General features: G+C 41.7%; 1 protein-coding gene across 1 annotated transcript; it reads right to left on the bottom strand.

The window, feature by feature from the left end:
- Window positions 1-216: 216 nt before the first annotated feature.
- LOC120437934 (neoverrucotoxin subunit beta-like) lies at window positions 217-15072 on the bottom strand. The gene is made up of 4 exons (XM_039608457.1): window positions 15012-15072; window positions 14693-14792; window positions 5507-6982; window positions 217-1145 (listed from the first exon to the last, which is right to left on the bottom strand). Exons 2-4 carry the CDS (start codon window positions 14781-14783, stop codon window positions 610-612), a joined length of 2103 nt encoding a protein of 700 aa, XP_039464391.1. The 5' UTR covers window positions 14784-14792; window positions 15012-15072; the 3' UTR covers window positions 217-609.
- Between the last annotated feature and the right edge of the window lie 238 nt (window positions 15073-15310).

Below are 15310 nucleotides of genomic sequence, written 5' to 3'. Positions count from 1 at the left end.
ACAGCCTGCTCAAAACACCTTACAATCTGACTCTGCTTTCAGTTTCACTTCTGCCTAAGCCTGCCGTTTCCTGTCTCCTTTTACACAGAGTATATTTCCTGTCCCTGCAGTCTGCACAGAAACATTTAAGATTATAGGAGCATTGAAAAGCATTTGGAATTATAGATTCAACTCAACAGTTCAAAGTGGTTCTTACTGGACCTGTAATAAAAACTTAATTGGGTGCCAATATGTTTAAACATCTAAATGCAGTATCAATATTAATAATTAATGGAATAATAATAATGATCATAAAAATAGCAGCAAGTAATAGCAGCATAATATTCCAGCACTCCCGACAGTAGCATATGAATCATGAAGCATTACAATAATTAGATCCCCCTGATCCCCATGGCAACATTTATCATAGTGAGATTATACCCGACTTTCTATCAAAGCATTTAATAGTAAATTAATGTTATGAGTCATGCAGCTGTGATGAACACACAAAAAAGTGTATTTGCTCAAAACAATATAAAGCTATAAGAGGTTTATGAAAACATAATGCAAAATCTTTCATTTTGTTTTTGGCCCCAGTGTTTTCTGCTGTGACTGATTCTGCTGATGTTATTAAACTGGAGACAGTTTAACATAGTTGGATGTGTTCTTTATCCAGAAGCCTGGGTAAACAGGCTCTGTGAATCTGGTGCGAAAGGTGTGGAGGTGTGTCAGTGTGCTAGAGGAGACTGCATAGAAAGACACAGTGCCAGCGGGGTAATCAAGAAACACTCCAACTCTGCTGCAGCAGAGACTGCCGCTGCTTAATTTGCCATTATGCCACACACTGAACCCTGTTCCAAAGTATGTACCAACATACCAGGATTTGGAATTAGCGCCAAATTCTGTCTCACCACCTTGTCCCTTTCTCTGGATGCTTTGGTAAATAACAGCTATGCCAACCTGAGTGGTAGAATCATTACTCAACTGTACTTCCCAGTAATGGCGCCCAGTCAGCCCCTCGTTGCACAAAACCTGAGGCACTAAATCAAACCTCTCAGAGTGATTTGGATATTTCTGCCATTCTCCATATGTTGCCTTCTTGTTCCTTTCAGACAGAATCAGCTGGTTGTTTGCAGTGTTTGAATCCAGGGTGAGATCACAGGCATCTGAAAAAGAGAAGTTTATTAGAAGTCATTACTATCCATTCCACTTTACAACAGCAGACTCACATGCAATAATATAAGCTCTGCATCAGCTGGAGAATTCTGGGACTTCAGTAAGAAATACTTAATTGATTTCAGTTCAGCTTCTTATTGCCAAGCTGGTAAACTTCCAAGCTACATGGCAAGGCGAGGCGATTGTGGCTCAGGAGTTGGGAGCTCGCCTTGTAATCGGAAGATTGCCGGTTCGAGCCCCGGCTCGGACAGTCTCGGTCGTTGTGTCCTTGGGCAAGACACTTCACTCGTTGCCTACTGGTGGTGGTCAGAGGGCCCGGTGGTGCCAGTGTCCGGCAGCCTCGCCTCTGTCAGTGTGCCCCAGGGTGGCTGTGGCTACAACGTAGCTTGCCATCACCAGTGTGTGAATGGGTGGATGACTGGATATGTAAAGCGCTTTGGGGTCCTTAGGAACTAGTAAAAGCGCTATACAAAATACAGGCCATTTTACATGTGCATGGATCAAAAACTTTCTTACTGATCCATCACAATCTGTCCAGGTTGGCAACCAGAGATCATCCACCCTGTCACTCAGCACTGGCTCACTACAGGGATGTGTGCTGAGTCCATTCCTATACACCATCTACACCGTGACTGCACCACCACGCATCCCTGCAACATCATCATAAAATTTGCAGATGACACCACTCTGATGGGGCTTATCACCAACGATGATGACACCGGCTACAGAGATGAGGTCGAACATCTGACAGAATGGTGTGACTACAATAACCTAACCCTCAACACTAGGAAAACTAAGGAAGTGGTCATGGACTTCCGCAAGACAAAAACTGATCCCCTTCCCTCTCCATAAAAGGTGACTATGTCTAGATGGTGTCCTCCTTTAAGTTCTTCGGTAGCCACATAGCCGAGGACCTATCACAGACTACAAACACATCAGCCTTAGTGAAGAAAGCCCAGCCGTGCCTCTATTTCCTGAGGGTTCTGAGATAGAACAGGCTTCTGCGGGACAAGCTGGAGCTATCAGGAGTGGACCACCACATGTCCCAATGGATACAGGACTATCTCACAGAACACCCACAGTATGTGAGGACACAGCGCTGTGTCTCTAATACGCTGGTCTGCAGTGCAGGGGCCCCACAGGAACTGTGCTGGCACCGTTCCTCTTCACCCTCTACACTACAGACTTCTCCATCAACTCCCCACGCTGCCACCCACAGAAGTTCTCTGACGACTCTGCCATAGTCGGCCTCATCACAGTTGAGGACAACTCAGAGTACAGACAGTGGACTCTGGACTTTGTGAACTGCTGCCAGCAGAACCACCTGCTGGTCAATGCCGGGAAAACCAAGGAGTTGGTGGTGGACTTCGGGAGACGCAGACCCACCACACTGACACCAGTGAATATCCAGGGAGTGGACATTGAGATAGTGGACTCTTATAGGCACCTGGGTGTTCACCTGAATAATAAGCTGGACTGGAGCCACAACACTGATGCTCTTTACAGGAAGGGTCAGAGCAGAGTCTACCTGCTGAGGCGGCTGAGGTCATTTGGACTACAGGGAGCGCTTTTAAAAACCTTCTATGACTCTGTGTTGGCATTCATCATTTTCTAAACTGTTGTATGTTGGAGCAGCGGTTTATCAGCAGCTGAGAGGAAGAGGTTGGATAATCTTATCAGGAAGGCCAGCTCTGTTCTAGAATGCACCCTGGACCCAGTGCAGGTGGTGGGAGACAGAAGGACTCTGTCCAAAATAACATCTCTGATGGACAGAGTCTCCCACCCCATGCATGTAAATGTTGCTGAACTGCAGAGCTGCTTCAGTGACAGACTGCTGCATCCTAGATGCATGAAGGAGCGTTTCCGCAGGTCCTTCCTCCCTGCAGCTGTCGGACTGTACAATCAGAACTGCTCCCAACAAACAGATGTTTACATCAGCACTGTAATTTGTACTAATCAACCGAACAACTACTACTGTTATAATTTGCACATTATTTTTCTCAGTTTATATACATATAAAAAACTATACTTTAATCTTAATAACTGTACAGTACTCTTTTTTTGTAACTATTGTCCATAATGTAAAGTTGTTTTTTTTGGAAAAATTGTGTGTTTCTGTTTAGTGTCCTGTTCTGTTTGTATATGTGCTTTTCTTCTGCTGCTGTTACCGCCAAATTTCCCCTTGTGGGACAATTAAAGGATTATTCTATTCTATTCTATTCTGGAATGTATTGTCATGGATATGTGTAAAGAAATCTTAATCAAACAGTGAAGCACAAATAATGACTGCAATTGATACTTTTGTCTCATATAATTACTATGATGCTTGAGAAAAAGAATATATGTTTTCATTATTTGTTTAATTGGTGTTTTTGAAGAGTCTGGTTTTTTTGCCATCAGACAATATACAGTGAAATAATGAAAATATAATAATGATAAATTACCCTACATGTCTGTGTTTTAATACATGAGTGAAGCGAACAACTATCTCAGGCTTGGCAAAAAATGCCCGCAGGGTGGGTTTTAGCATATGCATCTACTGAGCTGAGGGTGAATATTGTGACCAGACTCAACCCACCCAACCAAGAGCAAAACTTGCCTGGCTCAATGACAGTCCCATCAAAGGAGATGCTTGCAGATATTAACACTGGTCTATGCACCATCCTCAAACCAGTATCATTGAAATCAACAAGCTCATGCATATGCCAGTGTGACAGTAATTTTTGCAGCTGTGAGTAATTAGACTGCAGACTTTTAAGACCAGCGTTCACAACCACTAATCGCCAGAACGTCAACTAACCCTAGTTAGTGAAGGCTCCCCTAGCTAGTAATCTCCTAGTACTTTCTGAAATAACCTTGTTTTCTCTGGTCTCAGCAGTCTCATGGATGCCACTTTCTACGCCATTAACCTACCTTTTGCAAGGCCGCTGTTCTGCTCGCAGCTTCGTCTTTTTACTCACCGGCCTGCCTCCCTGCCCAGCTTTCTATGGAGTGTCTATCGGACCTTGCTCATGCCAACCCGAACCACTACCCCTCCACACCTCGCTTCCCTCTGCACAAAGTAAGATTGTTGCAAATTGCCTTTTCTCTCTGGACTGCTGGTTGGAGCTCGCTCTAATCCTGTTCTCCCTCGTTTCAGTGACTCTGAGAGCCCCACTTCATAATTCTCCCTTTGCCCTGCAGTATAGGGTTCCTCCTCTTGAAAATACCCAGTGTCGGGTTCCCTGGCTGTTGCACCTGCCAGCTAAGAGACTCGCTCACTGGAATCTCTCACAGCACACGAACTGTGATTCTTGTTCATAGTTTATGGTCATTGTTTGTATTATTGTGACTCATCTAGCACTATGTAGGTTAATCATAGTGTTGTTCTCAGTTCATGATTTGTGTTTTTGCGTTTGACTATTCTCCCTCTGTGTGTTACTCCCCACTTGCTGTAATAAGCATTTGCTTCTCACTGATCGTCCGTGCCTCTGAGTGTTGTCTGCTTGAGTCCATTCACCTGTGTTGGCCGCCTGGCAGTGACAAGGGCAGTCATGACCCAAAGCGAAACTGAGCAATACTGGAAGAAACCTCCGCAACCTCCCAAAAAATGAACCAGTTAACTTCCAAAAAAGAGTTTCTGGAATCAAGACCTGGGCAGCCCTGGGGTCTGACATGATCCATGCCTACTGGCTGAAGAAGCTGATGGCACTCCATAATCATGATCTCAAAGGGTGGAGCATCCAGAAGGCAGAATAGCAGATATAGATACAGCTATAAGTATCTGGGTGTGCCGCAGGCCAACGAGAAGCATGATAAAGATGCACAAAGGTCAGCCACAGCAAAATACCTTAAAAGGTAAGACAGGTGTGAAGACGCCAGCTGAAGCATGGTAGGAAGAAGATTCAAGCCACATGGACTAGAAGTTCCCAAGTCCCTTTGGGAGACACCACCAAAGGTGGTTGAGAACAGCAGGGCTAAGTTCCTGTGGGACTTTGAGTTGAGACAGACAAGCAGCTGCTGGACAACCAACCAGGCAAAGTGATGGTTGACACAGAACAGAAGACCACAGTCATGACAGATGTGGTAATCTGAGTGGACAGCAACATCTGTAAGGACCAGAGAAAATAAAGAAGTACTAGAGGAACAAAGGAACATCTGGAGCAGATGTGAAAAATGAAACTGAAGGTCTTCCCAGTGGTAATAAGAGCTGTAGGAGCTGTAACCCTCAAACTGGTGTGTGGCCCCAGAAAATTCTAGGACCAACATCAGATGTCTTTGTTCATTCCAGAGGAATGCAGTCCTGAGATACTGTTTGGAACCAAAATTATTTATACATAAAATTATTTTGGCTGAAAGGAAACAGGCTTACACCAAATTAGAGCCTTGTTGTCTTTAACAGCTTCCACATTAGGAACAGCAGGCTTTGAAAATTCTTCAGTGGTCTTGTGGCTCTTCTTGTAATGGTAGATGGTTGCTCCTTTGTATTTCTTATTTCTTATCGCTGACACAATGAAACGAAATCTGCTGCTGTCCTTCAGGCCTTTGACAATTGTGGAGAAATCTTCAGCTTTCATTTTCATGTCATCAATCACGTCTTCTGAGAAGAACCAGTGGTCTTTGATTGGTGGAGGGAAACTCTTAGGTGATTCACCAGAATGCAGGTAGTTATCCATCTGGTCCAGGTAGGGGTCATCAGTTTCCAGGGAAGTGAAGATAAAGCACAGAGTGTCCTCTACACCTGGAGTGAAAACCTCTTTGTCAAACTCTGACTCATCTTGGGCGATCTTTATTCCTTTCATTATTTCCAGACAGCACCTGATAACATTGATTTCTCTCTCTGCATTATCTAACCACTTGTCTAGATTCTCCAGACTGAATGGTGACTTTTCCTGGTCGCCTAAGATTTCCCGCAGTGAACTCTCTTTTTCTTTACCCTCGCGGATGGCAGGAATTTTCACCATCATGGTCTGTCTGAGTTTTTTTGCATAATCTTCACAAAGGTCCTGGAAACGACTCAACTTTTTGTGAATTTGTGGAAAATTCTTAACCACTTCTTCATCCAGAGAATCATTGCATCTCATTTCCATTTCTTTGATGTTTTCTAGAGCATTCACAGCTTTCCTCAGCAACCCATCACTAATCTTACTCTTCATCTCTTCAGCTGTTGGGTCCAGTTTCTTCAGCGTTGTCAGCGACACTTTGACAGGAACTGTCTTCTCTCCATTGCCACCAAGGAGCTTTGGAAGCTCTGAGTATGTCTTGACTGCATCTTCAAATGTTGAGGGGTTGCTGTCAAGAATGAAGTCTCCGTAGAATTTGCAGGAGAATTTTTTAGTTGCAGCTTTTTCTTCATCACTCAGCTTGACGTCAACTTTTGCCTCAAAGTTAAACGTTGGAATCTTCTTAATTGCAGCCTGCATGCTGGCCTCGATGTTCTTAACACTGCTCCTCTCCAGTTTCTCGCTGTCAAACACAAAGAAAGCATTTGCTCCATAAAGGATGCCTGTGACTACGTGTGTTGCATGGCTCTTCTTAATGACATCTTGTATTTGTGTGGTCTTTGCTTCAAGATGGGTCATTGTCAGTCGTTCATATGCAGTCGTAGCACTGAACTGAAGCGTCACTCTGCTCTGGTTCTTGGATTTCTTGTTGTCATTCAGATACCTGGCGGATCCTCCAACCTCAATCAGTCCCCCCAGGAAACTGGCTCTGACAGACGCACTGACATCCAGCAGAGAAGACTTGGACTCAATTGAGTCTGATGCAGTAATTTCATAGTTGCTACTGGTCTGATTCTGCCTAGTGCTGTACTTTTTAATCGTTTCCGTGTCCCACAGTGTGAAATCTGAAAAAAACATAACAGCAATTTTAAGTAGAAAAAACAAAGTTTCATAAGACTCATATTTTCCAAAAGTTGATTCTGTTTTTCTGGTCGTAGAGTTTTGTGGGAGAAACATCATAGTGTTGTCCTTTTGGTGGCAGAAGTACACAACAAAAACATAAACACTGGGTCACCAGAACCAGGACAATGAAAAGAACAAGATCTAGAGTGTAAATAAAGTGGTGGGTGAGTTCTTGTACATTTTTAGAGTAGCCAGTTAAGGCTAATAGATTAAATTTGAGATTGAGGCTAATGGATTAAAAGTTGTATTGAGGCTGTCATTTTCAGCATACATGTAGAGTGTTAAAATTACCCACAATAACTGTTTTATTTGAGCTGCGCACTAAATCAGATAAAAAGTCTGAGAAAACAGAAACTCTGAGAAAGGCCCAGGTGGACAATAGATAACAAAAAATGAAACACATTTTTGAATTAATCAGTTAGGGTGTACAAGGCTAAGAATTGGGCTTTCAAATGAATTTAAACTATGCCTATGGCTGATTAATAAGCGTTTTTATGTTTAAATGTTTTTTGCTGATTTTTGGTTTGTTTTTTGTTGGTTTGGGAGCAGACACAGTCTGTAAGAGAATGGGATTTGGGAGTAAACCTGTTATTATTTTCTAAAAATAAAAAAGTCCTGAAATTATATTTTCCATACCAATCAAATGGTGAGATGAAAAACGCAAAATTATAGATTTACCTGCTGATCTGTCCGCCACTGACTGATGTCCCCCTGGTCCCAGCTCCTATATTTGTTCCACTTTGTTCCACTTTTAACAGTAATACACAAAACTCTGGACTCGGACCTCTCTCTCCCACAGTCAACACAATACCCGTCATAATCACAAACAGAGAGCAACAAAATTATCATAAATCCAGTAACTCCAAAAACATTAATAACCTCCGGCCTCTTCAAAAATGTCAGCATTCATTGAACTCTACTGTCAAAAATCCACCAGTGTCGATCAGTATGGCACTTTTAAATGTCCGCTCTCTGTTGAACAAGTCTTTTATTATTAATGATTTAACTTTAGATAATAAACTTGATTGTTTATTTTTAACTGAAACATGGCTGCGCTCGGATGCACCAGTTGTTCTCACTGAGGCCTCCCCACCAAATTTTAATTTCTCCTTTTCTATTAGAAGTGGTAAGAGAGGTGGTGGGACTGCATCTTTAACCAACAACACACTCACCACCAAACAAATTTTATTTGATCATTTTACCACTTTCGAATTCCAGGCTATTGTTTTTAGCAGCCCTCCAGTTTTATCTGTCACAATTTATAGACCACCTAAAGACAGTGCTGCTTTTATCAAGGAATTCTCAGAATTTTTAACAAACATACATTCAAAGTATAATATGATAATTTTAACCGGTGATTTTAATCTGCACATAGATAATCCTTCTGACCCTGCATCAAAAGAATTCTTAAACATTCTTCACTGTATGGATTTTACCCAACACGTCACGCAGCCGACTCACAACAGAGGACACACTCTGGACCTGGTCATTGACATTGTTGACTTGGCTGTCTCTGACCACTACTGTGTGTTTTTTAACATCACCGGTTTTATTCAGCGGGAGACCTCGGCGCGAACTGTGAGGAGGCGCTATCTAATCCCTGAAGTGGCTGCAAATTTTACCAGGGTTTTAGACCAATGCCCCCCTGTGATTTTACCTGCACCCTGTGATTTTATTTTTAATTATTTTAACAGCAAACTGAAGAAAAGCCTTGACTCCGTTGCTCCACTCACCACCAAAGAGATTAACGTAAAACATGCATCACCCTGGAGAAACGAAGAAGTCAAAACACTCAAAAGAAATTGCAGGGCAGCAGAAAGGAGATGGAGGAAAAATAAAAATGCAATCAACCATCAAATACTTTGCGAGCAACTTAAAATTTACAATAATACACTAAGGAATTCAAGAAATTCATACTTCGCCAAAATAATCAGTAATAACAAAAATAATCCCAAGGTCCTCTTTTCCACCATAGATCACTTATTTAACCCTGATTTTAACAGCTCCCAAAGAACCCCCACAGACTCACTCTGTGAGCAGTTTGCAGACCACTTCAGGGGAAAAATCAACACCATCAGATGTGATATTTTATCTTCTCGTGATATGATTTTAAACACATCTGAGGGCTCGATTGTACCTGAGGAGACACTGGACAGCTTTGTCCTGGTTAATGCTGAGAACCTTAAGAAAGTTTTCTCCACAGTGAGACCCACCACATGTCTTTTAGATCCAATCCCCTCTTCACTTTTTAAAACACTTTATGGATTTTTTGAAGCTGAGCTTTTATACATGATGAATTGCTCTCTTCAGTTGGGTGTCTTCCCTGCTGCCTTTAAAACGGCGGTGGTGAGGCCCCTTCTGAAGAAGAGCAATTTGGATTGTAATGATTTTAATAACTACAGACCTGTATCCAACTTACCATTTTTAAGTAAAATTTTAGAAAAACTTGTTTTACTCAGATTAATGATTTTTGAATGATAGACAGATCCTGGAGATATTTCAGTCTGGATTTAGGGTGAACCACAGCACAGAGACCGCTCTCCTAAAGGTTTTAAATGATCTTAGATGTAAGTGGGACTCCCAAAAGCTCTCAGTCCTGGTGCTACTGGATCTAAGCGCGGCCTTTGATACAGTAGACCACGCTATTCTTTTAAACAGACTGAAACACATGGTGGGCCTCTCTGGTGCTGTACACAACTGGTTCACTTCCTATCTCTCAGACAGAACTTTTATGGTGAGTATGGATACATGCTCAACCACCATGACCACTCGATCTACAGTGAGATCTGGGGTAAAGATGCACCTTTTTTGATGAAGCTGAAGGTTAGGTAGGTAATTGCAAGTAAACTGAACCCAGAAATGGTCGGCAAGTACTTGGCTGTGTCTCCAGTGGTGGTGTCCCAGTAGGTCACTCTAGCTGTACACTGCTTGCAGTAAGGATGCGTCTCTTCGCCCCAAAAACAGAAGGTTAGGAGTAATGGGATCAGGGTCCGAATTGTCCGATGTTGCATAACCAAGGGGTTTTGACTTAAGTATTTTAATTTTTCTCTCCCATGTACCACCAAAATGCGGAGCAAGTGGTGGATTGAATTTGAAGTCAATGCTCTGTTCAGCGAGCTGTTGCTTCAAAACTGGTTCCATTGCAGCAAAATCTTCTTTGAGTTCTCTCTCCCCTCCTGTTACAGGTGGCGTCATGGGCTGGGGTTCTGAAAGGTAAATTTGAGTGTGCAGGTGCGCCTTCAGGAGGGGTTGATCCTGAAGATGTTTTGCCCAGATTGGATGACGACCTGGTGGCGGAGTATATGACGCCGTGCCGAGCAGCCAGTCACTTACTGACTAACACTGCAAAACAGAATTGTTGAAGTTTTAATTTTAATTTCAATTCAGGTTATTTTTTTTCTTGTGCGCAATGCAGATTTTCTGTGTGCAGAGACCGTGCCAGCAGTGCGCAATTGCGCATGTGCGCAGCTTAGAGGGAACATTGCCAACAACACACTCAGACAAAAACTGGTTCACCCGAAAGACAGAACTCCAAAACACAAACTTAACAATGTGGTGTATGCTGTACAGTGTAGCGAGGAATGCCCAGACCTCTACATTGGAGAGACCAAACAGCCACTTCACAAGCGCATGGCACAACATAGAAGAGACACCTCCACGGGACAAGACTCAGCAGTCCATCTGCATCTTAAGGATAAAGGTCACTCTTTCGAGGATGCCAACGTTCACATTTTGGACAGAGAGGACAGATGGTTTGAAAGAGGAGTGAAAGAGGCCATCTATGTCCACTGTGAGCGACCATCTTTGAACAGAGGCGGTGGTTTACGACACCAACTGTCTGCCATTTATAATCCAGTTTTGAGTTCCCTCCCCAGACGCCTTAACACTCACTCACATCCTGGGCCATCTGACCTCAGGAAATCACATGACAAGGTGGGTCCAGGTTTCACAAACCCTGGCTGATTGGGACCCACACCCATTTTCACACCTTGGCTCAGGTGATTAGAGGATCATCAGAGGGTCTCTCTGGGGGCTTACCCCAACTGGGTTTAAATCTGGGACTCTCGGCCATTTGACCTTAGAACTGAAGAAGCGTCTCGGATGAGAGGTGAAACGTCTTCAAGCAACTTAAAGAAGTCCAGACGCTTTTCTTTGCAAGCTCCTTTGACTTAAATGCAAGATCTGTATCAAATAAAAGTTATGTACTTCGGGACTTTTTTGATACTCATAAGCTGGACGTCATGCTCCTAACTGAGACATGGCTGCGCACTGGTGAAGTGGCACCCTTGCTGGAGCTCTGCCCCTCCGATGCCAGCTTCTTCAGCTCCCCCAGTTTGTCTGGGAGGCGGGGGGGTGTTCTCTATCATCAAAGACCGTTTTAAATGCAAACAGATACAAAGTCCTGGTGTTTTTACCTCATTTGAGTTCCAGCTGCTGACTGCTGACTTTAAGCTGTCCCGTGGTTCTAATTATAGTCATCTATCGTCCACCTAAATATAATGACTTGTTTATTCCGGATTTTTCAGACTTCTTGACATGTTTTATTGCTCACTATGAAAGGATTCTTAAAGTGGGGGACTTTAATATTCATCTGTGTTGTGAGGATAAGCCCCTTGTCAAAGATTTCTTAAATGTAATTGATTCTTTAAACTTCAAGCAATTTGTATCTGGGCCAACACGTCAGGGCCACACCCTAGACCTTGTCTTGGGTTACGGACTGAATGTATCGATGACTAAAAATTGTTTTTTACCTATTTTAGACCACTCAGCAATTTTTTTTGATATTTTAATCCTTAAATCTCCAGCTCCTGAGAGGGGAAACTTGCCCCTTAGATTATCTCATCATATTAGGAGTTAAATTACATTTACCTGATGTGTTGGACCCCATTTTTACCCAGGAGTTACGTGCAGACACCTTGACTGCCAACCTTAATAATACACTTCTTGAGCTACTAGACTTTGTTGCTCCTGTAAAGAAGTTAAAATGTCAAAAAAGGAACCCTATGCCCTGGCTAAATGAGGAGCTCTTGAATTTGAGAAGAAATTGTAGAAAAGCAGAGCATCACTGGAGATCTTCCAGACTAGAAGTATTTCTCCAGGCTTGGAAGGACGCATTGTCGATGTACAACCTGTTCTTTGGATCCTCTACCAGCCTGGGCTATAAAGGAGTTGTGGTCAGTTTTGGGACCCTACATTGTTTCTTTTAAATATTTCATTGACAACTGGAGTCTTTCCTGAATGTTTTAAATAAGCTGTGGAAGTGGCAATCTTGAAAAAGCCTGGACTGGACGTTGACATGGTTGCAAATTATAGACCCATTTCACATCTGTCTTTTTTGTCTAAAGTCTTTGAAAAAGTGTTTTTTAAGCAGCTCACTGAGCATTTGTCAACAAACAGTCTGTTTGAACCATTTCAATCTGCTTTTAGACCAAATCACTCCACAGAAACAGCTTTAGTCAAAGTGGTAAATGATCTGCTGGTAAATGCAGACAATGATCACACTTCAGTTTTATTACTGCTGAATCTAAGTGCTGCGTTTGACACTGTGGATCACTGTATTTTAATGGATAGGCTTTAACATTTTATTGGAGTTACAGGAAATGTTTTATCATGGCTGCGAATCCTCTCTCAGACTGTTAGTTTTAATAATGATCTCTCCGAGACCTGTGCAGTGAGGCATGGGGTCCCTCAGGGCTCCATACTTGGACCATTGCTGTTTTCTATGTATCTGCTGCCTCTTGGTGTTCTTTTACATTCTTCTAATGTAACTTTTGATTGTTACGCTGATGACCTGCAGCTTTATGTTTGTCTAACCATTGGAAATTGTGCTAAAGTCTCTAAACTAGAATCTTGTGTATCTGCAATTAGGGGCTGGTTATCTGATAATTTCTTGCTCCTAAATACTGATAAGACAGAGTTGATGGTCATTGGACCACAAAAATTTCAGCATTTGTCCCAAAATTTCTTCTTGAAAATTGATGACAGTGCCATACATTGCAGGGACAAGGTAAAAAACTTGGGCGTGTGGTTCAATAGGGCGCTCTCCTTCGAGTCTCATGTAAAAGAGATAACGAAGACTGCCTTTTGTCATTTGAGGAACATAGCCAGAATCAGACACGTTTTGTCAAGCGACACTGCAGAGGTTCTTGTTCATGCATTTGTGTCCTCACGTATTGATTATTGTAACGCTCTTCTTTCTGGGCTACCAAAGAAAGGTTTCAGAGGTCTACAGATGGTGCAAAACGCAGCTGCTCGCATTTTAACAAGAATTGGGAAATTTGAGCACATCACCCCTGTTCTGAGATCTCTTCACTGGCTACCTTGTCAGGTTCGAGCAGATTTTAAGGTCCTGCTGCTCACCTACAAGGCTTTAAATGGATTGGCACCTTCATACCTCTCCAACCTTTTACACCTTTATGTTCCATCCCGTGCTCTACGATCTCAGGACTTTGGCCTTCTAGAGGTTCCTAGAGCCAGAAAAAAGACAGTTGGAGAGCGTGCTTTTTCTTTACGTGCCCTGTTTCTGTGGAACAACCTCCCTCAAAATATTAGGTAGGCGTGCTCTGTGGAGGTTTTTAAAACTAAGTTGAAGACACATCTGTTCACCCTATCTTACATTTCTTAATTCTATGTCTTTTAGTTTTTAAATTCTTATTGTTTTTAACTTGTTTTGTGTTTTTACTTGTATTGCTATTTATTCCTTTTATTTATTCATCTTTTTAGTTTCAAATAGCTGTACAGGACTTTGTTTGAAAGCGCTTTATAAATAAAGTTATTATTATTATTATTTTTTTATAGTTGGACTTGCTTCCAAAATATATATTATCCACCAATTTTATATTGATTGTGTTGTCATTGTTTGTTTATGTGTGTATGTGTGTGTGTGTGTGTGTGTGTGTGTGTGTGTGCTTAATCTGAGTGCTAAAAAGAAGCACTCAGATTCAAGATAGTGAGGTTTGAGTTTGCCCAAATGATGAGAAACACATGACAAAACATTTCTTCTCACAAAGTATATTATGATTTATTCATGTATGTAGAAAAATTTGTTTGTATTTTTCCTCTCATACCACATGCATGTTGATGTAAAAGCCTCTGTTGATTTTTTATGGGTCTTTGTAAAGGTTTACTTTAAGGCTGTTGAGGGCCTGGGCATATGTGTTGTCAAATTTTTGCCAGACCTACCTTTATGACACAACAGGATTGAAAACATGAAACTATGTCATTATTTTAATGCAGGGCTTAAAGATATAATAATACTTTAATGGACCATAAACGTTTGTTAGGATAACGATCAGTGCTTCTGTTTAATGTAAAACCCAGTAACATCATGTTAAAAAAAATGTTCCATATTAACACAGTTATCCTTTTTTCAGTTTCTAATTTATAGATGAAAAAGCATTGGCATCTCTATAAAATGTTACGGTCACAAAATAAGTTCCAACAGGCCACAGTTGACATCGTTTTAGACACTGACATATCAACAAATGGTCCTTTTGTATAAATATTATCACAACGCTGTAATTATTATTGTTTTTATGATGGAAATGTATACTATCTTTACTGACTTCTTATCAAGTGAAAACAAATTTATGAGTACGAGTATGTACTTAAGCACGTAAACCTCTTTAGTGTTAGTTATAGTGATATCTTACCTGTGTACAGTTTATCTTTCTTTGCATCGTACAGCATCCCCAAGGCAAAAGGGCGATTTAGGGCGGCCACCTCTACTTGTTCTGAGTCCATGGTTCCAACCTGAGAGAGAAGATTCAGCAACATGCGTCAAAGCAGGAGTTTCTGACATATCTCTCTGACAACACAGAGCTGGACAAAGGTAGGAATAATATAGTTTGAAAAAAGTTTCACGTCTAAATTCTGAAGACAAAAAATATAAAATCACACATTAAAAAAGGTGAATGCTGATGATGAAAGGAAATATAACTAGTAATGTCTCCACCCCCAGTAACTCATTACCTGGTGAATGTGTGCAGCTCAGCTGAGACACTTGAAAGTCTTCTTGACAGTGACAGGATGACAGTGTGCAGAAATTTTTATAGCCTAAAATTTAACTCCTCCCCCGACATGAAACATTCCGCCCAAAGATGTTGTGTTTTTACATAAAAAACGAAAACAAACAAAAAAGAAGACACTGGACAGTCAGCCCATTCTCTTTTAAATTACGATCAGAAATAATTTTGCATGCAATGTATCTGATGCTTAATTCCTACGTTGACTACGTTATCAGAGATTTCATGTGCTGTCTCCAAAAAATG

The sequence above is a fragment of the Oreochromis aureus genome, linkage group 3, assembly GCF_013358895.1.
Source record: "Oreochromis aureus strain Israel breed Guangdong linkage group 3, ZZ_aureus, whole genome shotgun sequence".
Lineage (NCBI taxonomy): Eukaryota > Metazoa > Chordata > Actinopteri > Cichliformes > Cichlidae > Oreochromis > Oreochromis aureus.
Note: the sequence above shows the minus strand (reverse complement) of the source record. Positions and strands in the feature narration are given on the sequence as shown.